Raw genomic sequence first — 25,149 nt, 5'->3', positions numbered from 1 at the left:
CTGATGAGAAAAGGAGAAAAGAAAGGGAAAGACACAAGAACTCAATTAAAACTTCACGTTCACGGCTCCCTGCTTCCAAGAGAAGGTCAAGTCATTTTCACCCTCTTTGAATGCTAATGGGCAAACAAGCACACGATGGAAATGCCGCTTAACGGAGAACTATTCTCTGTCAAGTTGATATAAAACAACATAACAGTGAAAACACTTCACCTTGACTAATGTTTAAGCAGCAAAGACAGGCGGCAGGTGGGTGAGAAAGAGGAAGGGTGAATTATTTACTGCTTTAACACTGGCTTTAGCCTTGAATATGTCGACTTCTACAGAGATTTGCATCATGTTCTTTTAAATGATCCCCCGTCATGAGTGGAAGAGAAGACACTTAGCAATGCAACATGAATCTTTTATTGAGAGCTTTTATAATATTAGGTTTTTAGCCTGTATACATATATAACACGAAGGTAGACGCTTAAGCAAGCAATGATATGTGATCACTCACAGGCACGGCCCTCTTTCTCTAGTCTAAACTTTCTCTCCTGACAACTGTCTCATAGACAGAAGCTTAACTAAAGTTTGCCTTTTCCTCCTTGAGACACGTTTTCATAAGCCCGTCACACTCCCTCATCCTTCAGCCAGTCAGCATCTAATGATGGACTCACAACTATACAATATTTTGGCTTTGCAATTATAAACGACACATTTTCTGATTGGTATTGCTTGCGTATTTTCATGATGTTCAAGAGGTCGTCAGGAAGGAAGCGCTAACTAGCGATTTCCAGGATAATAAAGCAAATGTTACTCTTCACATTTCACAGTTTCTTCTGGCTACACTGCCAACACCATTCCATATTTACCTTGCCATGTTTACAGCTGTGCACAGCTGAGTGAAAAAAGAAGCTCTTAAAGGCTAGACCATAAAAAAGAAGTTTCCCACATTTTTGTAGTTCATGAAATACTAAGATGATCAGACCAGACTGTCATTTTTATAAGTATACGGTTATCTCCTATATACTTTGCTTTGTTTTTTCTGAATGCTTAAACCCTAACTGTGATTCTTATAGCACAATTTCTAAAACTATTAATACTTATAGCAAAACCACTCACTGAGTTTGCAAAACTAAAAGCACAAACACTGCTTTGGACTCAGTTTGCCATTTTGTAACACACACTTTGCAAACCTGTAGCTACAATCCACTGCACAGCACTCTTTTTGCTGAACTGTAAACACAACTCACTGCTTTATACTCAATTTCCAAATGATCAACGCACTCCTAGCAAAACTATACACGTTTAAGGCCATTATTTACACTATTTTGCCAACTGTCTGGCACACTGTCACATGTGAAAACTTTTTTAGGTAATTAGTTCACTTTGCAACCAGCCCAAGCACTATAATACAGGTAAGCTCTGTGTGTGGAGTACAATGGAGGGAGCAGGAAGAGTGAGAAGTAGAGGAGGCCGAGCAAGAGGACGTGGATGTGAAGAAGTAGGAAGAAGAGGACGACAAGGACAAGGAGGAACAAGAGGAGGATGAGGAGGGGGGAGAGGAAGGGTAAGAAGAGTAAGACATAGAATTGCTGATGACATCAGAGCTACAATAGTGGACCATGTAATCAACCGTGGAATGACCCTGAGGGAAGCTGGCCAACGGGTCCAGCCTAACTCAAGCCGCTACACTGTAGCAAGTATCATAAGGACATTTTGAAATGAGAATCGGTTAGTACAGTCACTTTGCACTAAGATTTGTAGCACTGCCATATGCCAATGAGAAACACAACAATACCATAGATGTAAAAATACTGAAATTGTTACTTTACAGAATTGCTAGATGTCCAGATGCTGGGGGCAGAGGTCGAGGGGCCATATAGTCATTATGGCGATTGCAAATAATCCTATACTTGGAAATAAACACTTGTGTTTGTTTTGATGTGTGTGAATAATAGTACTTGAAGTTTGGATCCCTCTATGCTTACAGATCTATGACAAAAGCATGAGCTCAAACTGACATAGCCTACCTTGTGCACAGAGAAAGCAAAAGCCAGATGTGTTTTTTATTCATACCATCAGTGTGTAGTTGGTGCATTATGTGCTTTTTAATATGATGGCTTGTGTTAACTGTTGGATACAAAAATACCATTTTTACAAAGGTGTGGAGAGTTAAGCAAGGGTTATTCGCTTTTACAAGAAAACTACAATGTTTTGCTGATTGGGTGAGTGGAGTTGGAGTTTTCTTATTTGTGTGTAGAGTTTTGCAAAAATAGCCAATAGTTACAAAAAATTTACTCAAGCCATCAGAAAAAACTGTAATAGCTTTTGTATGTCTGCTATTTATAGGCCTTTGCACATGGATGGGTTCAAGTATGTGTGTGTGTGTGTGTGTGTGTGTGTGTGTGTGTGTGTAACTCTCTGCATTTGTGTTAATGGCTCATGTGCACATGTGCCTGTTAATCTAGTGGTAATGAAGCATGACGTATTGCACCATTCTGCAACACACCTATTCTTAGATATAATTTAGTGAGAAAACAGTGAGGTCAGAATTTCTTCAGCAGAAAAAAAACATTTTATTAAATAATATTTTGATAGATTAAATTTAAACCAACTTGTTTGTTTTAACCAGTTTCATAGGTAACATAATAACATAATATAACATAATATACATATATACATACATAATATATATATTATGTATTATATTATGTATAATATAATAGTAACATAATATATGCACATGTGCATCACAAACGGTAAACCCTTTGCCTGACTGCATGGACTTCAGAAAACACTAAAATGAAAGAAAAGGTTTTCTATTACGTGTGTGTGTGTGTGTGTGTGTGTGTGTGTGTGTGTGTGTGTGTGTCTGTGTCTGCTTAAATTTAACTAGTAACCTCTACTATTTAGTGAGTCCATTACAAGTTTACAGTTCATCCTATCTGATGTCACTCCTCATTAATTTAGCCTAACTCATTAGCCTGCATCATTAAATAATTACCTACTGAGCAAAAAGACACAGAACTTGATTAAGCATCCCATTCAAAATGTTAGCCGCAGTGAAGTAACAGCGTAGTTCGTTTAGTGGCAGTGCCAAACAAGCACGACATTTGACTACTGCAGCTTAAAATATTTGGAAAAACTCATTGTTTACTGGTTCTAGTTACGGCAACATTTCCATTAAATGGTAAAGTTCAGTCAGTTCTCTCTTCCTTCCAGTAAACAGTTTTTGTGGGGAGAATCACGCAGAGAAGTTTTGACATATTAATAGGATTTCTGGGAATCAAATTTAGAAAAACAAGAAAAAAAAAGATTGAATGTCAAAATAGTAAAAGCAGAGAAAGGCATGCATATATTTTTATTTTTATCAAATTTCAACAAAAAAAAGGGAATGAATAAACTGAAAAAGAAGACAATGAATTACGTTCACGACAGTTAATTAAAGGGGATCAAACTGAAGAAGAAGTACCAAGCACACCTAATTAACCGTAGATCCCAGATCCCAGAAATCCTTCAAAATCCAAAGAAAACTGTGGCGTGGGTGTGGTCTCTGGCCGGCTGCAGAGGAGGGGTGACGCAGCGAGCTCCCGGGGCAGCGCAGGGGCGGAGTGAACAGGTGGCTGAGATGTGAATGTGATTGTGACTCTTTATATGTTCACAGTGACAGTCAGAGTGAAGGAGAGCGGCCGTGACAGCGGAGCGCGAGTGTCTGTGTCCCATTGTAAAACCACAGTAAAACCGAATGTCAAAATAAAGAAGTGCTGTCACCACGTCCGTGTCTTGTACGTGTGTAAAGGGTCCAACTTCACAAAAACATTTAGGGTATTAGAGCAAAAGACTCGAATTAAATGTTTCTATTACAACTCAAAGAGAAATACATAAGAAATTCATAAACTGTTAAGTTCCTGGTTTCTGCTGTTGGTGTCTAATAAAGGCATAAAAATACAACACATATTTCCACAGCCAACTGGGTAAAACAACTTACAGTTAACTTATGCACACTGTTTACTGGTCGTCATGCAGTTTTTTAACACCCTGTCACACAGCTTTATCTTTAAACTACTAGGCAGTCGATTTTCTACAAAATTAAAATACAGGATTTGAATATAATATTGCTCTAGTTTGTCAGCGTATGCATATAGCCACCATTAAACGTGTTGATTAGCTTATATACAACGCTAAACAATTCATTATTATTTTCTGAAAAAAGTAGCATCCATGTGTACGTGAGAAAAATTTCACTAACAAGCTTCCTGCTGTCTGCAGATGCTGGTTTGACAACTATTAAAATATTGCCAGTTGGACATGTTTTCCACCAATTGCACTGTTTTAAAAACACAAGGACACTTATACATTTTTCATTTGACATTGATTTTCTACTCCAGGGTGCAACAGCGTACCTCGGCAAACAATCTGATAGTCACTGATCTTAACACAAATCCCTTTTATTTTCTTTTATTTTCTTTTTCTAGTTGTTATAAAATTGGTGCAACATTCATGGGATTTACATGGACACAAGTGAATCCGAAGACAGATGGTCTTCTAATGTTGCTCAAGGAACAAATGACTACTGAGTGACTTTGTCTCAAACAGCTGGTGTGTGGTGGCTCTGCATAAATGTCTGGCCATGTGTGTATGTGTGTCATTGAGGGCACAGGCAGCAGAGGGTTCATCACCAGATGGAACACATGCAAACAAACCTATTAATACCCATGAAATAAATATGGAAACAAACTCTTTCGTGACCACGCATTTAATTCTCGATCAACCAAAAATCAGTCCTTTCCTCTACGCACATCTGTGGGTGTCTGAATGGAAACGAGCTGAAAGCATTCATGAATAGAACAAAAACATGCAAACGCATACAAATGGTGTGTGTAAGGCACCAGGTAGTTGTTTTCTTTTCTTGCTTGGCTACAAACCAGCAACCTGCAGGGAGTAAAACAGCCTCTGAACGGAGGAGAAGACCTTGTGTCTGGCTTGATAACACCGTAACAAGATGGAAAACAGTGCTGGGCTGTGAAGGGTTTGCCATAGTGGACAGTCTGATTGATTACAACATGCATACTTTTTCACACACTGATTGCCAAAAATAATAACTGCAAAAAGAGCTTTAAAATAGTGCGTAAAATTCTGGTGTAGGCGACCAAGAATCCTCTCAGCTAGTCTGATTGCACATGCGGTGTCATGCATGGAGCCAAAAACAAATATGCAGAAATGCACACATTCATGCACACCTTTTTCTTTATAGTGGAAACAAATTAGCATTTACATACACATACACACTTGAGCATATACTGTACATGCAAGACCAATAAGTACACATAGAAATATGGACTCTCATGCGCCTACACAGCCACACAAACACACACATCAAGGAGATAATAAGAGGGGTGAGAGGTCTGAAATTGAGCTGCAGGTACACTGAGACCTGAACACTGTGGTCTTATGTCACTTTAACCCTCTGAAAAGATGGTGAGATAGAAAGCTGCCCTGGAGAGAAGCAGAGACACCTTCACTGCTATGTGTTAGTGCCTCTCTCTTATTGTTCTCCATGTCTAAATTCTCTCAGTTCGAATTTTTCCAACTTTTTCCTTTTCTGCCCTCTTGTACTCCCTCTCCTTTAGCACCTTTTACAATTTGATCTGTAACTTTACAATGTGGAACAGCACAGTGACAGCATCATTTGTCTTCTTCCCCCGCATCTTTAGGTACCTACACACACATGCGCTCAAGTTCTATAAATGGTTTAGTGAGTTAGTGAGGAAAAATTGCTGAAAATCTACGTCATGTCATCAATGAAAGCTGACAACTATATCTCAAAGTTTTAAGGAAATCTATCTCTATTGTGGCAAACAAACAGCTAAAAGAACAAACCAAGAACCAGAAAGGATCTGGATCTTGTGTTGGACAAAGCCAAAAACCCACACAAACATATTTCTCTGTAGAACCAAGTTCCTACAATTGACTATAGGAGCAAACATAGAAAGATGTTGAAGATGAAAATGTGTTTGTCTCTGTTTTGGATGAGCTAATGTTTCAGATTCACCACTGTTTTTACTCCTAAAAGTGGCTAAATAGTCAACCGTAGGTGAATAGCGTGCTTAGCATGAAATGAAAACTCCTCAGCTCATTTGGCCTTAAAAGAAGCATTTAAAAAACTCAATTAATACGTCTAATTTAAGTATTGTTCCCAGGATACATAGCCCATTTAGGATATAAAGCTAGTCTGTGGTGCACTGTATAACTGCAAATGATACCAAAATTGACAAATATTACACAGAAGAATAACTTCATGATCACACTTAGGTACCATATAGTCTTTACCCATACAAGTACAGCTATACACACCCATATTATTTAGGTTTCCTATTAAATATATTATATATTTGGTTTTTGTACTGCAGCTGTAAGAACCTAATCGGTGGATAAAAAAGATGGATATGCATACTAGTTAATATTAACATTAATAACATTTAGCCATGCAACATCACCTCTCTGGTGGTGAAAGTGGGCCGAGCTAGTGCTTGAGGTTGAGAGATAAGGGTTAGATAAAGCTGGGGTCAACTCAATGGATAATTTGCATTCCGGAGAGCAGCCTGGCTCTTTTCCAGTCTGGAGTTGCTCCACTGTCTCCAGCGAGGAAATGGAGCAATGGTACAGAAAGTTGGAGGGTGTGTTAACAGAGCACACTGAGGATTTCTGTTACTGGACATTTGTGCAATTCACAGTTTGTCCATACGGAATACCATGAATATAGATGAGGTTGTCTGTAAGTGCACTTGGCTAGGCCACCCTACATCATTTTTCAATCATGTACATATGTCATAGACACGAGTGAAGAAAGGAGCTGAGCTATCAAATGATGACCATAAATGATCAGGCCTGGCATACCTATACATTTAGTGAGGCTGTACTGGAAGTGTCTGACCCCACTTCTTGTGCGGGATCATCAATTTGTACCTCAGTCAGAACTTCAACAGCAATCGACAACCCTGTCACCTCACAGCAAGAAAGTCCTTTTTTCTTGTGGTCTCTGGGCCCTGTGCCTGCATGAGCTACGACTAGGTACCACAGCTTTCGTCCACAGTCCAGATACTTGCATGTTAGGTTAAACGGTGATTCTAAATTGGCAATAGGTGTGAATGTATAGAATTTATACAGTATTTAACTGTATGACTATATGGAAAAAAATAAAGTGGCTTGAAGTGTTGAGAGTCTAAACTGGTAAGTGAGACTAGAAAAGCCATTCCAACCCATTCCAAAGGAGGAGGGGACCTTGAGTGTGAATGGTTCCACACTTCCTTTACTGAGGTTGGTGTGTAAAGCTGTGGCAATGAGGTGGTTGGAGGATCTTTTCGAGCTTGGTTACCTAGTGCATTTTTAAATACATTCAATAGCTGCAATAGTGGAAGATAACCATTTGAAATAGCTTAAGAATCTTCAAAGCTGGTGGGGTGAGGGTTTAATCCACTGGTGGTTCATTGAGCACATAGCTCAAAGAGAGCTGGCCAAGTGGAGACTTTTTTTCAAACATCTCAGGCCTCTGTGGGGTTGGTGTGAGAGTATGTGCACAGATCAACAAATATGATCAGAAACAAGTGACAAACTCTGTGCTAGCAGCACGCAAGTGATCAAATAGTTACACATCAAAATTTCAGTCTCATGACTAAGTTTAAAGATCAGACCAGTATTGACTTTTTTCTTTAACACGTATTCAATATGAATACATATGTGGTCCAAAATAACAAATCTTCTACAGCATTTTACAGCGTTTTACTGTACTACTTACTACGATAACCTGCAGCTCTTTTTCATCATCAGCCTGACTTTTTACTCTTTCATGCCAGGTTAGCAGATCTAAGAAAATAATTATGTGATCAAAAAATATTCACGTCTGCATGCCAGGCTCTTAACAGATGTTTGGATCAAATAGATCAGCGAGGAGAAAATTTCATGTGAGTTAACTTAATGCTTAACTCACCATATTAAATTAAGACTACAGTAACTGCTCTCACACAAGTAGAGCACAAAGTAGAGCATAAAATGTAGGCTTTACTAACACGAGGATGGGCGTTAACGAGTACACACTGAAATAGAATAGAAACCAATTTTCTCATACTGAGATGCACATAAACACAGTAATCATGAAAGCTGTAAGTTGTCCTCCGTGATTTAAAACTGTACAAAGAAACAATTTAGAGGCACAATGCACCAACAAGAAAGACAACACACAAAGGATCCCAGCAAGTGGAGGAGTTGTTTCTATGGTGACCAACACAAATTGGTGCAAATGTGCTTCAGTGAATGAACGTGAAAGGGAGCAACAAAAAAGAACAAAATATGCATATACTGTTTGAAGTTGTGCCTATGATCGCACAGTGGTGAAGATTAAGAAACTTTGATTTTTCTGCAAAAATATTTTCCATTTATCTGACATTTGTCAGTAGATGTATAAACACACACACACACACACACACACACACCTTGAGGTGACTGTTGTGAACTGGTGCAATACAAACAAAACTGAACAGAACTGAATAAAAGTGGTGTGTTACATATAATTCTTCATAAATGATAATGTGAGATATAAAAGAAAAAGAAAATAACACCTGAGACAAGATTTTAAGTGCCTGTTGCTTACCTGAGACAGCCTGTAGCATTGCGCAGCACCTGGGAGGTATGAATGTGGAGCTTGCGGTCATCATGGTGATTTGGGGAGGAGTCCCAGTTAGAGTGGGGTATGATGACACTATTGGTCAGAACGGCCAAGGCATCCTGGATGATTGGCATCTTCAGTGCATCACATGATGACAGGTTCCAAAGCACACCTGCATATGAATGTGTTCAGAAAATAAGAAACGTTATCATATTTATGTTTAGACAGTTCTGTAAGTAACTTTTTCGAAGTAGCTACTATAACTATTATATCCTTAGTTTCTGTCTGCACGTTTCTGCATGTAACTGATCGGGTCAGTTACTGGCTCACCAATCTCCTCAGCGTTTACATTTGTTCTTTCTCAGTGCTTCTCTTTTCATTCTCCATTTTCCTCTCATTCTAATTGGCTGAGGCATGATGGTGCCTACCGCGAGTCTCCTTAAGTCTTGGGTTTTAGTCCAGTTAAAGGGGAACTGTTCTCTGAACTTTAGACATTAGAGGTGCGTGTTAGAAACACAAATGTTAAATGCAGATGAATCAGACATAAACTAGTCTTTAACCTACTAAACTCCCCAGTACAATGTCTGTGTGATGTCTGATTGAGCCAATCTGCCACTAAGTGAAAACAGTGTTGGTAATAGTTCAGTGAATTCACAGCCAGCAAGTGCATGCACCACACAGGCAGCACCGTTGCCTAAACCAAGCAGAACCCTTCTTGTAGCAAGAATGAATCTTAAGCAGACTACCTCCTGCTGTGTGCTACATGTGATTGCAAGCTTTGGATAATGTCCTGACCTAAATCTTCCACCATTATCCATATTTCATGTGCGGTACACACATTGCACCAAAATTTCTTTTGTATAATTTTTAAATGCAAACTGATGCTACTTTTTTAAGGCAGACAATTGGAAATTTCAAAGAATCAGAAGGAACCTTGCCAGGATGCAGATGAATTATGTATGTAAAGACATTTTAAGATTGATTGCCCAAACAATAGGAGGTCAATTTATGAGAGAATCGTCAAAGTATGGCATTGGTATGATCTGGTATGAAGGATTGTGGAAACTGTCATTGCCAATGTAGACTTACACTGACTAGATAATAGTAAGACACTAATATACAAACCACCAAGAACGCTGATTGTTGATTTAGTTTTCTGCAAAGTTTTATCGACTAAATTACATTTACAAACTTTATAAATAAAACCTCATACTTTCATAAATCAAATACATTTTTAGAGCTAAAAATATTTAAGTAACCGTTTCATTTTCATCAAATGAAGTTTTAAGCTCTTCTATAAAAAAAACAAAAAACAAAAACGATTAACAATTATTTGATCTTACATACCTCATTAACTGCTGTGCTACAACTCTCTCCAAAACCTAATAAAAATGTGCTTGGTTCCATTCACTGTTCAGAAATGTACATGTGAAATACATTTAGCTACATTTTGGGAGTCAGGGCAGCAAATTACTTTAAGAAATAAAAACAGCCTAAAACTTTTTTTTAAACCTTGAGCAGAATGACACTGATCTCAGACACACCTTTTCAGAGCATGCGAGGACATATTTCAGGACTGGAAATGCTAACAATATCACCTCCCTATATTTATCACTTTTGAGTAAGCCACCCACACTTTTATTTTTGAATCTGACTCTTAACTGTGAGAAAGCTCCAACTGGCATTATTTATCACATGCTGTGTCGTACAAAACGCACACAAACTTATTACCAAATAAATTTTACAGCAATGCATAAACATAAAGCCAGCAAACACAGCTGCATGGTCATATAAATAACCTGGCTGAAAAACAAGTTTTTATGTTTTTATGTATCTGTGATACACTAAATCGCCTACAAAGACACATGGATATACAACACACACAAATACACTTTTTTTTTTTTGCTTCCTGTCAGATGGGATACCAGATGCCTTTTCACAGACCGGTGACAGCAGTAGCCCTGTTGGTCAGCTGTGACACACTCATACGTATCAAACACACACGTGTGCACATACACACACAGGCTACATTAGCACTGTCACATTCTAGATATGTTAGTTTCATTATGTTAGCTTTCATTGAACTTTCTTACATAGCAAAAAACAATAAGGTAAAAATATGGGAACCAGAGTGACAGGGATAAATAAAATAAGAAAATATAGATATATCAGTAGCACTGGTGGATTAAGGAGCTGAGAGACTGCCGAGAAATTGGAACAGATTGCACCAAGAGGAGACAACCTCCTTTAAAGCTACAAGAAACTATAAAAAGCTGTGGTGCTGTAGGTCATCATCTCTCGTGTATTTCGTGTCAGACTCCAGATGTTGCAGGTCCCAATGACAGATGTCGTTCATTTGCACAGTTAGCAAACAATTAAAATATGGGCACAACTCACAATATGCTGCACCCCACAGTTCATAGAAACTGTCAGTGAGCTTAAAGGTGTCCTGTTCATTCAGTAATTCTGGGTGCAAAATCCAAAGATAAAGACTGCATCTGTTTTCTGAAATGCTAGCAAGTGTGGAAAATCTTAAGTTAAACCTGGCCCTCACTTATTATGTGTTAGGGAGCAAACAATTAATTAATAAAGCATATTTAAAATAAATATACACAATAAAATCCCAAAGTATACAAAATTTGTTCAACTTCTTTCAAGCATGAGAACTGAAAGGAAAAATGCACTAAATATAAAGGTACTGAAAATAAAGATAATAAAGGGCTAGAAAAATAAACTGTCATCTGTGGACTAATGTGAATAAAGCCTCACTTAACTGAAACATTTGTGGAGGCAATGGATGTTAAGTAGCAGCCAGCTTTGCATTGCCCAAAGCAATGCCAGTCTTGAAGCCTTACACTATGCTCTACTACATACGGTCATAATGTCAATCTCAGGGAAAGGGTTTGGAAGAAAATGAGGCCAGAGAATAGACAAGGAAGGGCAGTGAGAAAACAAATGCCAGTGTTACTTAGCCAGTGGGTTAATTCTTAATTACAAATGCACAGCTGCTAAACCCAAATTAATTAATATTTAATAATTTAGACTCAATAGACCACTGCAGAAAGCAAAGGATTAGATGGAATATGCATAAGACATATATAAGTCTATACAAGAAGAAAGCTAAAAGTAGAGACGGGGAGATGTAATTGGGAATTTCAGAGAAGAGTTAGTGTGTGTGTGAGAGAGAGGGCAAGAGAGAATGAGAGGAAGCAAGCTTGAGAGGACAAGAGAAGGAGGGTGATAATAACACAATGACCTTGTATGCTGCTTGGCAGCAATCAAGAGCTTGTACTAAGGCATGTGAGTGTGAGTGTGGTAACATTTGCCTTCACTTTTACTAATCAGCCTCTTGTTTCACATCTCAACTTTCTGTCTTTCCACTTAATCCTGCTATTCACACAGGCTCTTCTCAAATCAAAGTAAAAAAAAAAAAAAAAAAAAATAAGGCAATAAGTTCAAACATATGCAAGCACGCACACACTCTGTTGCCACCTCAGAGTGAAGACACACATTCAGCAAAACACTTGACTTATAAAGCTGAATGCTGTCAAACATCTTCTGTATTTCTCTCTGCTTCTTTTTCCCGCGTCGGTCTGTTTCTCATGTGGTAAGTGTTTTCAGTGTATGATTGCAATCAGGTTAAAACAGTGTTGTCTTTGATGAGCTGACAAGAAGCAGCACTCAGCAAGCCTTTCTTTATCTGCTCCGGCCAATTCATCTAAACAAACACACATTGAGACAATACATGCTCAGGAAGAGACACGTTGATTTTTGTGCAGGCGCGAATGGACAAAAACACTGATTAAAAGGAGACACGTAAAAGGATGCACTGCTCAGTTTTTTTCTGGGGCAAGGACATTGTAAAGGCCACTGTCCAATATTCTGCAAATTTAAGGCTGACACACCCACATCGACACACCAGCAACCACACTTACACAGACTTGTCTGCTCTAGAAACATAGATATGTAATGCTTCACTAAACTCAATGTCCTTATGGGTATAACATCAAGTGACCAACAGACAGTGACATCATACTTCAAGCTTGTGTGCCTGTGAGTGCCTGTGAGTGCCTGTGAGTGCATGTGTCTGCGCTTTTTTTCTTTTCTCTTTCCTTGTCCTTATACCCCATCCCTCTCTGACTAGTTCCCTTTAGACATTTGACAGACAGTTTCCTAGGAGCCTGGTGGTTTGGGGGAGAGAGGAGATGATTGCATGAATTCATGAATAAATGAGAATGTGACTTGTAAGGGAAGAATGAGACCTGTTAGGCCTCAAGTGGTGATGTTTTATTAAACAGCCTTCATTTGTGCAGCTCACTGCGAATTAGTTAGCTGCTGGGTCACAACCTGGTGATGAGCAATGCCAGAGATGACAAATTGCATGGCTGTTGTGTCTATAAAAATCTGTGAATGACAAAAACGGTAAATAAATAAATAAAATAACATAAAATAAAAGTGATTTTGGGTAACGTTTTCAGACAGCAGGCTAGCAATTGCTGACTTAACTCCTGAGTCTTTGAACCTTCATTTCAGTGGTAGGTTTGCTGAAGACCTTTGGCAGCACAAAGTAAAATCATGTATTGTGGGTAAACTGCCACTGCCAATACTGGAGATTTTATTACCACCAGAGAATTTCACAGTGAAAAGGCTGCATTGAAATTTCTTGAATAGCAGCAGCATTTGGAGCTTGGGGTTTAGATGTTGACAATAGAAAATATTTTATGCCTTCAAGTAACAGGGAATGATGAACTGTATTTGTGAGTACAGCAGTATAATTTAACATTGTTGGGCTGTTTTTAACATAACCTTGCAACAGTGGAAAAGTCAGTCAGTCACTTCTGTACACATGCAGTTATTCTCTGCTGCATTTCTCATAGCTTTTATTCTCATTACCAAACTGACTTCTGGAAATGAGCGCTTGCGTATGTAGCGGAATATATGTAAGCATATTGTTTTCATATTCAATGCAATTCACAGAAACGTGCATTGTGATATGCGTCATAGCTGAGAGAAGCAACCATGTGCAGTTTTTTATAGAGAGGAAGCGGATTAGATGGTGGCTAATGGAAGTACTGAGAAGTACTAATTATAATAATCTGAGAAGATTTGTCCAAATGGAAACTTTTTGGATACAGCTGTCTTCAGCAGTTGCTTCTCCCCTCAGCCATTTCAGAGGAGGCAGCAACAGACACTGTAGTCATGGTCCACTGCTTTCAAGGTGAGCCCATGAGTAAGGATAGCATCTCCTATTGACATCCGAAGCCTCTGCATCGACCAGACTTTGACTGACAGGCCCAGAAGCCTTGACTTCATCCTATCTACCTCACGCTCAGACCTAGGAAGCCAATAAAGCTTGTCTAAATTTAAACTTCAGAACCAACAGAGAGATAGGGTAAATAGTTAAGGGAAGGTTTTTCCAATCACCAAAAGTAACAAAAAAACAAAAATTTATGCCTGATTCTGAAGAGATTCTGTAATTACAAATTAGAGGGATGGCTCAACATAGACGTAATAAGCAGAATTGGTACAATACTGGCATTTTTTTGAGTTTGGCTTTTGACAGCCATGTCTACGGGCAGCATAGGGTGACACAATCCTAGATCAATCTCTCCTAGTGACAGTCATTGTTTACTTTCAAATTATTTGGCCGTCAAGTAGAATTACAAGTTAGACTTTGAGTAGAATAAAATTTGACACAGCAAAGCATCAGAGAGCAGAGACACTAACATGTAGTTACAGAGCATTAGCATCATTAGCTCTTCCGTAACATGTTTTAACTGTAAAGTTTTCAGCACTGATCTACCAAAAGAGTTGCTATAGTCACACAATTTCATCTGATAGCCGCTCAACCCAAATACAGTCCAACAACATTAGTTCTGTCCAACAGAACCTGGATTATAAGTCAGTGAATATGGTCCAGATATTACAAGAGTCTCAGCATTAATCCTCCCAGTTCACCATTTTTTGACACGTTCTCTCAAAAAGGGTCACCTGCCTTTAGCCCTTCATTTTTGTTCTTAGCGCTACAGACATACTTCATTTTTACATTTTTATTTCACAAAATTGAGGCTGAAAACGTTTAACTACACAAGCTCTGTAACACAGCTTTTATTAAAAACTGCCTTAAACTGGTAGGATTGTGTCAATGGCCAGGACAGCATAAATCACCACTTACTACATAAACATAATTAACTAACTGTAGTCCTCCTCTGTATTTGTGACAGACAACATTAACCTAACTGAATTACAGAATAATTATGCAACACTTCTTAGACGTGAATTACAGCAACAGCAGGGTGTTACGCGAGGCAAATTAAGACAGACTTCAAAATATGGCTGTACTGTCGTGAAAGCATTTAAAATGTGGAATTTAATGCCAAGTACCAGAGGAAACAGACAACAGGGGAGACTCATGCATGACACTGAATCACAGACAGGGAAGGGCAAAGACAGGAAGAGTCAGGAAACGGGGGAAGCAGAGATAGAATTTCACAGTGCATGTCTGTCTGTGTGAGATGACTATTTATAAAAGTCGGAGCTCAAAACATGATGCGGTATGACTCGCAGTGAATTTTATTCACTGGTTAATCTTCTTACAGACCACAGACATTCTTTCCCCAAGCTGTTTTCTGTATCTTAGTCTCTCCAGCACGTTTTTATCATCACAGACATGTATACCTTGCGATCATCAAAAAAAAGAAGCCTTTTTGTAATGACATTCTTACTTCTTTATCTTGAATATAAACAAACCTTGTTTTTTAGTGCAGCAGAGATTGCCTGCCGCCACACAACCTGTTATGAGGATATCATTAACAGTGAAAAGGTTCCAGACTTCCTTCCTCCTTCTCTACCCACGTCTAGCGAGCTGTTATCGATATCTCAGGGGTTTGTAAAAGGACAGAAAAAAACTGTGCGCTAGCTTGCTAGCTGTCAGTATTATGATCCACCAGGGCCTCTTTCCCCTCAGAGAGCAGGTGACCTAGTGGGATGGACTTTTGAATGTGTGATTAAAGATGAGCTCTGTTGTGCTAAGTAACAACGGAGACAGAGGTCAAATTGAGCATGAGGGGGCCCTACTGACTTTAGTTTAGTATTCTGTGTGAATGCGCTTTATGGGTGTCTTGGAAGGTTTTGTGTATTTTAGTGTTTGAGTCAATGGGTTTGCTTGATCTCTGAAACTGTTAAATCTACTTGTATGAGCTTGCACATGTCTCTGTTATCTCAGGACTAACCAGGTGTAACAAAGAGGCCAAATGTAGAAAAACAATGGTGAGACAAGTGCAGATACCCACAGTCCAGCTCAACATGAAACAAGTGTGAAATCACATAAAAATCCAGCGCACAAACCAACAAAGGGGAAAAAAAGTGTGAAGCGAGCAGACACGAGATAACAAAAGATGCGAGTGAAGGACAACAGATGAAAGAAAGGTCTTGGCTCTCTCATGTTTTATCACAGGAATCGATGTACAAGTTGCTGGTGAGAGCTGCTTATAGGAAATCTTTTAGGCTGCTAACATTCAGATCCCCACTTATGACAATTCACAGTTTGAGCAGCAAGATAATGTAATGTACCTTTTGTGCAGCTGATACCAAAAATATCAGAAAATTCAAAAATAGACATGGTCCTATATAATCATGCATTACAGGACAGTATTTATAATACATATGTCGCCACATGAAGTGATCTAATCTAGTGTATTAACATAATGTATACATCTTACTATAGTGCACTTAAACTCTGCCTGTCCATAAAATCTTCCTACACAATCAGGAGTTCAGCAGACAAAAACAGCACACGGGTAAATCTCAGTGGTTTTGCATATTATATATTAGCATATTTTATTTCTGAAAGTGGAGAACTCAATCAAATTGTGTTGTGGCTGATGTGACTGCATCAAAAAATGTCCCTAGTTAAAGGTTTTAATTTGAATGAGGGATTATAAAAAAATACTGGCAGCTCCCGGTGCTGCCTCTCAGCCTCCTCGTAGAGGCACGTATCATATTAATGTAAAAATCCTAGGTGATTTTTAGAAAAGTTGACCTCTGACCTTGAGGTCAAGGCCACTGGGATTTGAACTCATCTGAGGCTTTCAGTTTCTGTACCTATGGTATGGATTTAAAATTCCTACGTCATCTCATGCTCAAGTTATCACATTCACAAACTTGTGTGTCCATGCTGGCAGGATGACAATACCCCATCAGCCTTTTACGGGTAAGAAACCCCCGTGTGGCATAGCTGTATAAGCATAATTCACAGACACTGTGTTTCATCAATATTGCCAATGTCATACTGGAAAATAACTAGTTGACCACTGAAATTCCATATATCCTAGATGTTTGCCTGTGTGTAAGCACAAGCATCTATGTGTTTCTTTTTCTATTAAGCAGCGAGGGGTGCAGCGTTGTGTTACTATTTGCTACTCTTCTAGTACAATATTAAATTCTCAGTGGGAGGCATATTGGAAAAAAAGATTATATCAGCTCAAATGTGTATTATCTGCGTTATTATCTAACACCTTATGTGGGTGTTTAAATTTAATCTATACATTTTTTTGCCTAAACATATTTGAATGTGTATTTGCATGAACGCTTGTATGCGTGCACGTTATTAAGTTTGTGCGTGTGGGTGTATGCACTGCTGCAATGTGCGTCTCAACTGCACCAGCTAGTTTGTAGTGTTCATTCCCTCAAGGTTAAAACAAGATTGATTCCTGCTACAAGTGTGGGGCTTTAAATTACACTTTAAGCAAGAATTTGAAAGCAAGGTGGGCATATTCACCTTTTTATCATTGCAGACATGCAATAACAATTAATGCAAACAAAAAACAACCCCCCCCCCCCCCCCCCCCCATAAACATGCACTGCATTACATCTTACACGTCTTAATAAAAGATGTCAAAAGGGACACTTAACAAAACACTCCTAAGAATAAATAACATTCACAAAGATTGTTGGCATTCTTTGCAAGAGTCATACAAGTCATGGCTGCTGAGGAGAACTGTGACTGAATGTTATCATTCAAGTGGAATGTGAAATAGTTGTGCACGTAAAGAAGATGAACAGCCTTGGTTTGGTGAATAGTAAAGTTTTCTGACGAACACTAATTCACTAAAACCTGAATGTATGAAGAACTACATTCACCAAGCCAAAACGGTTACAGGCGCTGTCATGGCCAACCGAGACCACTTAAGTCACTAAATATGAAGTAAAACCACAATTAGACGAACGAATGAAAGACACATACAATATCAATACCAAGAAAAGACAGAAAGAAAGTTTTATTTTTTTCCTTTTGCTGGCTGAAAGATTCTTTCCTAAAGCAGCTTTAGTGTAGGTGTGTGGTATGTAGAGCAGCTTGAAAGATCCTTGCATCCTCACATATCAAATTCTATCCACACATTCACATAAACATGGGAATTGCACACACACACACACAAACATATTCCATTAAAATCTCTCCCGAGGCCATAAACAGAGCCATGCTGGAAAATAACTGATATACTGTACATGCTAGGAGCTGAAGTAAAAATTTGTCACAGACAGCGTACCTGTGACTAGCTCTCTGATTTCCACATCTCCGGTCTTCCTCAGCAGGCGGACCAAGGCAGGAATCCCCCCGCAGTTCTTCAGGGTTACTTTGTTCTCATCATTGGCCTTGCCATACACCAGGTTTCTCAAGGCTCCGCAGGCGCTGCGATGGACCTCACTCATCCTGTGGTCCAGTAGATCAACGAGCAGCTGGATGCCTCCCTGTCTACGGATCTGAGTATCAAAGAAATTGAATCAATCAAATCTGTCGTAAATGAATAATATATATTAATAAAAATCAGCAGCAAGAAGTATTGTAGAGAATATTTTTTTCAATGCTGAAATTTTAATATCTTGTACTCCTGATGGCTGGTTATTTATCTATGCGAGTAGCTACTTCGTACACAGTGTTTATAATGTGTGTTTGTGTGCGCATGTGTGTATACAGCCTCCAGTATCTGTCAGTCCTGCCAATCAGATTAACAGCACAATGTGGGCTAATTAAAGATACTAATGACTGGGCTTTAACAAAAAATGACACTTAATTACACTGATTAGGGAGGAATAAGCTTGCTTGTGTGTGCCTGTATGTTATAGAATCTGCACGTTACCCGCCACGTTTTCTGTGTGGTTGCCCTCCCTTCTTAGGTTTTTGTTTCCTTTTATCACTTTTTTGTTGCATATGATAATTTATATGCATGAAAAGTTCACTTATGAATTGGAAAACTAACGTTAAATTTTTTATCTTAATGACTAAAAGATGAAAGGCAATCATGGCAGCCTCCACAGATTCAGTGACTAGTGGTTGTTTATCCTTTTTAAGAAGGCGTGTAACACACACATTCCAAAACCATGCATCTGTTACCTTGATTTATTTTAAATGTGTATTTCAGCCACCAAAAGGCAGGCATAGCGGGGAAAAATTAAATGAATTGAACACTTCTGTAAACTGTACATGAAGACTCACCTAACTGCACAGCAAATCTGTACCCAGCTACACTGCTTGCCTTGTGTCTGCTACTACTTTTGCCTTGTAAATACACATAAATAGAAACATGCTTGGCAGTTCGAGAAATAAACAAAGGCAATCAGTTTAGATTTATGATTATATCTCGATTCTGGAGAGGGCGAGGCAGTCAGGACTGTTAGCCCAGTAGGGATCACAATGAGGGCACTCTGGCGTTACACATAACGCCTTCCCCCCATGGCGCGACACATATTGCTCTCTCTCTATGTTGGTGGTTTTTAAACCTCCCACATCACTTCTCCACTGCAGGGATCTTCATCAGCCTTAGGGGGCCAAAGAGCTTAAATCAGCCTGTGTTTGGTCCAGTCGACAGGGGTGTTGCGCTAATCACTAGAAACAGGCTGGTGAGATCTCCAGGAGACTAGTCGAAACAAGGACGGAGCAACTAGTGTGTGAGACAGAGAGAGAGAAAACAAGAGAGAGAGAGAGAGAGAGTGTCCCTCATGCTTCCACTTTTATTTAATCTCTTGAGCACTGCAACTGACAGACTTACTCAACCAGATAACTCCAGTTTTTCACAGTTAGATGCATATTCAGACTTTTTGAAACCCTTTAATATTTTTCAGCACGTTCTCCTCTAACACGGGACATTAAATATAGAAAATACTTCATTAGTAATGCCTGCTTCATTGTGAAGCACCAGATGGATGGATTTTACTACGCAGACGAGCAATAAGACATGAATGGACTTCCAAGGCTTTTTTTTTGTTTCATTTTTTGGCTCTCGCACACTCGCACTCATACTTTTAGCATGATCAAGTCAAAAATAGGTGTGCATACAAGCGCAAGCAAAAACCAATGATATTAAAGATGCACATAAGAAGAGAGAAAGCGAGAGTGAGGGTGACACAAGAAAGAGAAAGCATGAGAAATGGAGGGCAAAGAGGATGTGGGTGTTTCATGACACAGCAGGAGTTTATCGGGCAAAATGACTTTGCTTATCTATTCAATTAAAATGGATTAAGGAAGGCAGTGAATGGCAAAATAACCTTGCTAGATTGGCCATACAATTTCCTCAACCTGATTTGTTGCCCCTCTTACGCCCTCTAGTCCCCACCTCTGCTCTTCTTCCCCTTCTCCTTTTCCCCTTTTCCTTCCCCATGCTAATTTGTGCACCTCTCCCTGTTTGTGTTTATGTCACACTTAATCTGTTATTCCACTTTGTATTGCCTCAGAGCTACATACAAGGCTTGGCAATACCTCTGTGCCTGCTCCTCATGTAAAGATTAGAAGCGCTGATTGATTTGTCTTTGTCTCACGCTCTTCTGCGGTGGACACTGCTATTGGTAACCCATAGCGACAGTTTTGCCGTGGTAACAGTTAGCGGTGGTGACAGCTGAGATTGTGAGAATCAGAGATGCTGCCAGCATGAAAGCCGGCAGTGGGATACATGGGTGTCACGCACCTGAGATGGTGTCACGTGAAGCTTAACAAGCGTTTATGACTAACCACATATGGAACTTCAGCATTAACCACTAGCTCCAGACAGGGTGCATGTGAGTGTGCAGACAGAGAGGAGATGTGTCACACCTTTTAACCGTTTATGTATTCACACACAGAGGCAAGCATACACACATACAAGGGGTTGTGTTGTCTTCACTTGACACTTAGCCTAGGGCTAACTGCAATTTAGAGCCTTACAACCTTTGGTTAATTGAGTTTTTGGCCCAGGGCTAACATTTCCCTCTTGAGAATTTTAAACTGGGCCAAATAAACCATTAACCTATGGCTACCTAATATTGTTCTGAGGCAGGGACACAGCTAATTCTCATAGAGTTATCAGCATAAAAATTCACAGCTGTGAAAATATACCGTAACAAATATACTGGAGGCTTTGTTGTATGACGAGGTAGCTAACAGAGAAAACAGAGCAAACACTATTCCTCACAGCAGCAATGTATGTGTTATTAATTAGGTTGTGCCCAGGACTTCATAAAACTACCTTAAAGCAGATGTATATTCAATTTGAAGGATACTTTTTGGAAGCGAATAACAGAGGGTGGCTCTGTTAGGTAACTTAATAGAAACCTTATAAAATGTTAACACATTCTTTAAAAATTAGAGTGAATTATAGAGTAAAATATTTTTAATTAAAGTATGTTGCTGGTACTTTTGCAACACTTACAGTTAGGTTCACCATTTTAGGAAAATCAAAATGTGATTAAAGCGTCTTTCAGCTTTACTTCAACGGTTTTAATAAAAGTATTCGATTAACTGCATAGGAACTGCAACCATTTTCAAAAGGAATGCACCAGTCAGTTCAACAACATCAACAGGCTTGGAAGTCCACAGGTGGCAAATACAGTGGTTGATTGCAGAATTCTTTCCTTGGTTAAGAAAAATCCTTCACAACCTCTAACCAAGTCAAGGATGTTTTCATGGACTCTCAAAGTCTTTAAAGTTGGCTCGAAAGACGCCTTTATGAATGTTAACAGATAACAGTTGTGCAAACAACTGGTTACAGTCAGTAACAGAAATGCATTAAACTATGCCAGAAAACATCTAATAGATAATGGCCAAAAGCATGCTCCAAAAGCAACACAAGAGTTTCTTAAGGCAAAGACATGCAGTAGCCTTCAATGATCAGTGCCTGAACTGAACCCACTGAACCTGTACGAAGAAACACTCCCCAACAAGCAGTATTTGAAGGTAGCTGCAGTAAAGGCTTGGCAGTGGCAGAGCATCTCAAAGGAGGAAACACAGCGTTTAGTGATATCCATAGGTTCTTGCTAAATCCCTTGAAGTAAAGCTGCAAGTCTGCACTTTAACTACACGTACATACTGTTTGTTTTAAAACCAACTTATTAACCTAAATGTACATAAGCTAAGTGGAAAATACGCTGTGAAGAGGGACAGAAACATATACTACTTCTGCAGCATCATTAAGAATCATTTGCTGCATTTCTCATCTTCCACATTCATGTCTACTGAACAGATATTTACAGCATTTGTAGAGTTCACAGCCAAAAAATCTAAAGCCTGATTCTTTTGAGGCTGAGAAATGACAAAGAGTCAGGGGTCACATTCGTCCCCCATCAAGCCGCTTGTTGGATAAATGGTTATTGATATGGCTGCAACCCACAATGAATTACTGATGTAACTAACGCTCAGGTTGAAACTGTGAGCCTGTGTTTTGCATACCCAAAGGAAATCTATTAGCTGCCATGTCAATGGTTCTGTTTTAATTCACTATGTGGGAAATATACAGCATATAACTGGTTGTAGGTGTGAATTTAGTTATGCGTGTGGATGATACAGTATTGTACTGTGCATGTGTCTAAAGATGCTATAAATGATGCTGAAGATGAATTTGGCAAGCTGCCTCTGCAGTCTAGGCTGCAGCCAGACCTCCATCTACCTTATCAAACACAGACACACACGAAACACAGCCTCTCTCTCTCTCTTTCACTTTCTGTATATCTGACTTCTCTTTCCTGCTTGCAGTATTTGTGTAGGAAAAAGAAAAATATCCATAGATATAACTGTAAGTTAAAACATGCTCACACTGACACATCTAATCTAAAATGTCCACTCATACCTGTGTTGAAACATGTGTACACAAGCACATATAAATGTCATCAACCAAGAAACAAAACATTGTGTCATCTTATGTACCAGTTCCAAGATATCATAGGGAAATATTTTGTTGTTTTTTCACCAATATTTTTCTTCTTTCTTTTTAAAAACTTCTTTTTTTTCTGGTTTCTGTTTCTATCTTTCCACTTGTATTTGCTGCTACAGATTATGTCTTTAGCAATGAATAGGAGCCATACTGTGGCTGTATTCAGCTGCTCACTGTGACTGAAAATAAGAGAATATAAGCCTCTTAATCCAGGGTCATACCAAATAGCTGCAACAAGCATTTACTTTCACATACATGTCACTGTATGTCTCAAGAACCAAGTTAATACTACAATGCAGGACTTCCTGTACATTATCTTTCTAAAACAATGCTTTAATATATACATATATATGTTTATAAAGTGAGGCAGGAAATCACAACTTAATGCAACAATATTTCAAATGACATAAAAAAAAATCGTAAGGTTCCTTTTCACTATAACCAAAAATAAGAAATCACCTGCTACAACAATACAAAATGAAATCGTTATTATTTTGTTAGAGAAGCTTTTAATTTCCTAAATACCAGTAGTGATTTTGAAATGACACACACATCAGACAATATAAAAAGAATAGACAGTTATAAAAAGCTGTGATTTCAACTTTTTGAATTTAATAGCCAGTATAATTTCTGGGAAAAAAATCCATACAGAGCTTTGAAGTAAATTAGGGAGCACAAAAAAAAATCTGGGAAATGTGACTCGCTAAAACCATTCACAGCTCACTGTCCTTTAGTAGTCTGCCAAATTTGAGCAGCAGAAAATTAAATGTATAAACTGTGTCTTTGTTACACAATCTAACCTTCAACATTGAAAACAAACAAAACCGTGACCTTAATTGTTAACGAAATTTATATTCTACTACTCCTGTCAGGATATTATGGTATCAGATAATCCTACAAACAAACACAATCTGACATGTACATGTGACACACATGTAATATTGCAAACGTAATTGGGTGAGTTCCTATGAAAATGTGACGTACGTGTGAGCTAAAAAAATGATCACAGGAAATGTGAAGTAAAGGCGAAATACAAAAAAAAAGATAGGAATTTTGCCCTTGCACTAAAATCCTGGCACTACTCTGCAAATAAATGTTTCCTCTGATTGTTAATTTGAATTCACCGACACATAAAATTACACTTGTAATCATGCAACGCACTCATCCTAATATAGGCCTGTCTACTTCCCTGCTGGGTGATTGGAGAAGTCAAAATGAACAAATAATGTGGACAAAAATCCAAGAAGTTAGCAGTGCCATTAAGTTTCCTGTGGTTAAAGAGAAGAAGGGACTGTCATGGAAAAAACTCCATCAAATGAAACCTCACCTCTCTTTTGAAATACAGGCACAGACTGGGTCATAAAAAAGCCCATGTGTGTAACTGGATTGAAGTTGTGTGTAACTGGATTGAAGTAATGCTAATCAACGTGCGCCCCTGCTGGTCTTTGTCTTTGCTTCAAAACGTTAATAACACATTTTTCCTTTTGTCTGCTGATAAGCAGGAGAGAATACAATTGACAATTTAATGCCACTTCATGTGTTTGGAAGCCTTTGTAATAAAGCAAAGATAGTCATACAGACATTTTAAACTCTCGCTTGTTTAAAATGAAAGAAAAAAGTCACTTTCTTACAACTCTGAAGATGAGAAAAGATACATAACTGATTTATGCAACAAAAGAGAATGTTATTAAACATCCAAGCTAATCATAATGATACTAATAGTAATTATGAAGCAGTGACAGTTATGATCATTTATTTTAAATTTACCTTTGATTGAAATGAATTGATTTATCATGAAAATTAGTTTTTATAATATTATGAGATAAAAGGAAAAAATATGAGTCATGAAAACCCGGAGAAAGTAAGAATTTTCCTCTGTTTCTATGTAAAACATTATGTAACCAATATGAGTTGAGCTAAAAGTTGTCCATAGTTACCTGACCTTACCATAGTATGCTGCTAATGTGGATGTTAAAAATACTGCTCTGGAGGTTCAGCAGCAAAACATCTCGTAACAACAACAACAACAGCAAAATTTCCGATCAGTTTAACCGTGGGCTGTATTTAAAGCATTTTTAAAGCTCACAGAGCTTCTTTGACAAGGACGACTGTTGTTCTGGTTAAAGCCACTGAACTCTAAAAGGTAATTTTAGCTGGCAGAGGACCACTTTCTGCCTCATGAGTTTATTTTGTGTGTGTGACTGGTATTTTAACACGTTATTTTTGAATCACACTAATATGTTAAACACCAGAGGCACCCAGCAAATCCCAGTTTTTCCAAGGTAAACTTTGTGTCTGTGTGTATGTTTGTAAGTGGAGCCTTTTAGG

The 25,149-nt window shown here is 38.6% G+C and overlaps 1 protein-coding gene and 1 long non-coding RNA gene across 3 annotated transcripts in view; both read right to left on the bottom strand.

Annotated features, from left to right (window-relative positions):
* The window catches only part of ctnnd2a (catenin (cadherin-associated protein), delta 2a), a 265,825-nt gene that overhangs the window by 56,499 nt on the left and 184,177 nt on the right, over positions 1-25,149 (bottom strand). For both annotated transcript variants that reach the window (XM_085173422.1, XM_085173423.1), the window contains 2 exons: positions 18,193-18,406; positions 8,630-8,816 (listed from right to left, as the gene is read on the bottom strand). In XM_085173422.1, the coding sequence (XP_085029548.1) occupies positions 8,630-8,816; positions 18,193-18,406 (401 nt within the window). The remainder of the gene's footprint in view (positions 1-8,629; positions 8,817-18,192; positions 18,407-25,149) is intronic.
* On the bottom strand, positions 250-2,637 carry LOC146511243 (uncharacterized). Its single transcript, XR_014876243.1, has 2 exons — positions 2,300-2,637; positions 250-1,013 (listed from the first exon to the last, which is right to left on the bottom strand). It is a non-coding gene; the product is annotated as an uncharacterized LOC146511243 (long non-coding RNA).

This window comes from Neolamprologus multifasciatus, chromosome 9 (genome assembly GCF_963576455.1).
Source record: "Neolamprologus multifasciatus chromosome 9, fNeoMul1.2, whole genome shotgun sequence".
NCBI classification, from domain to species: Eukaryota; Metazoa; Chordata; class Actinopteri; order Cichliformes; family Cichlidae; genus Neolamprologus; species Neolamprologus multifasciatus.
Note: the sequence above shows the minus strand (reverse complement) of the source record. Positions and strands in the feature narration are given on the sequence as shown.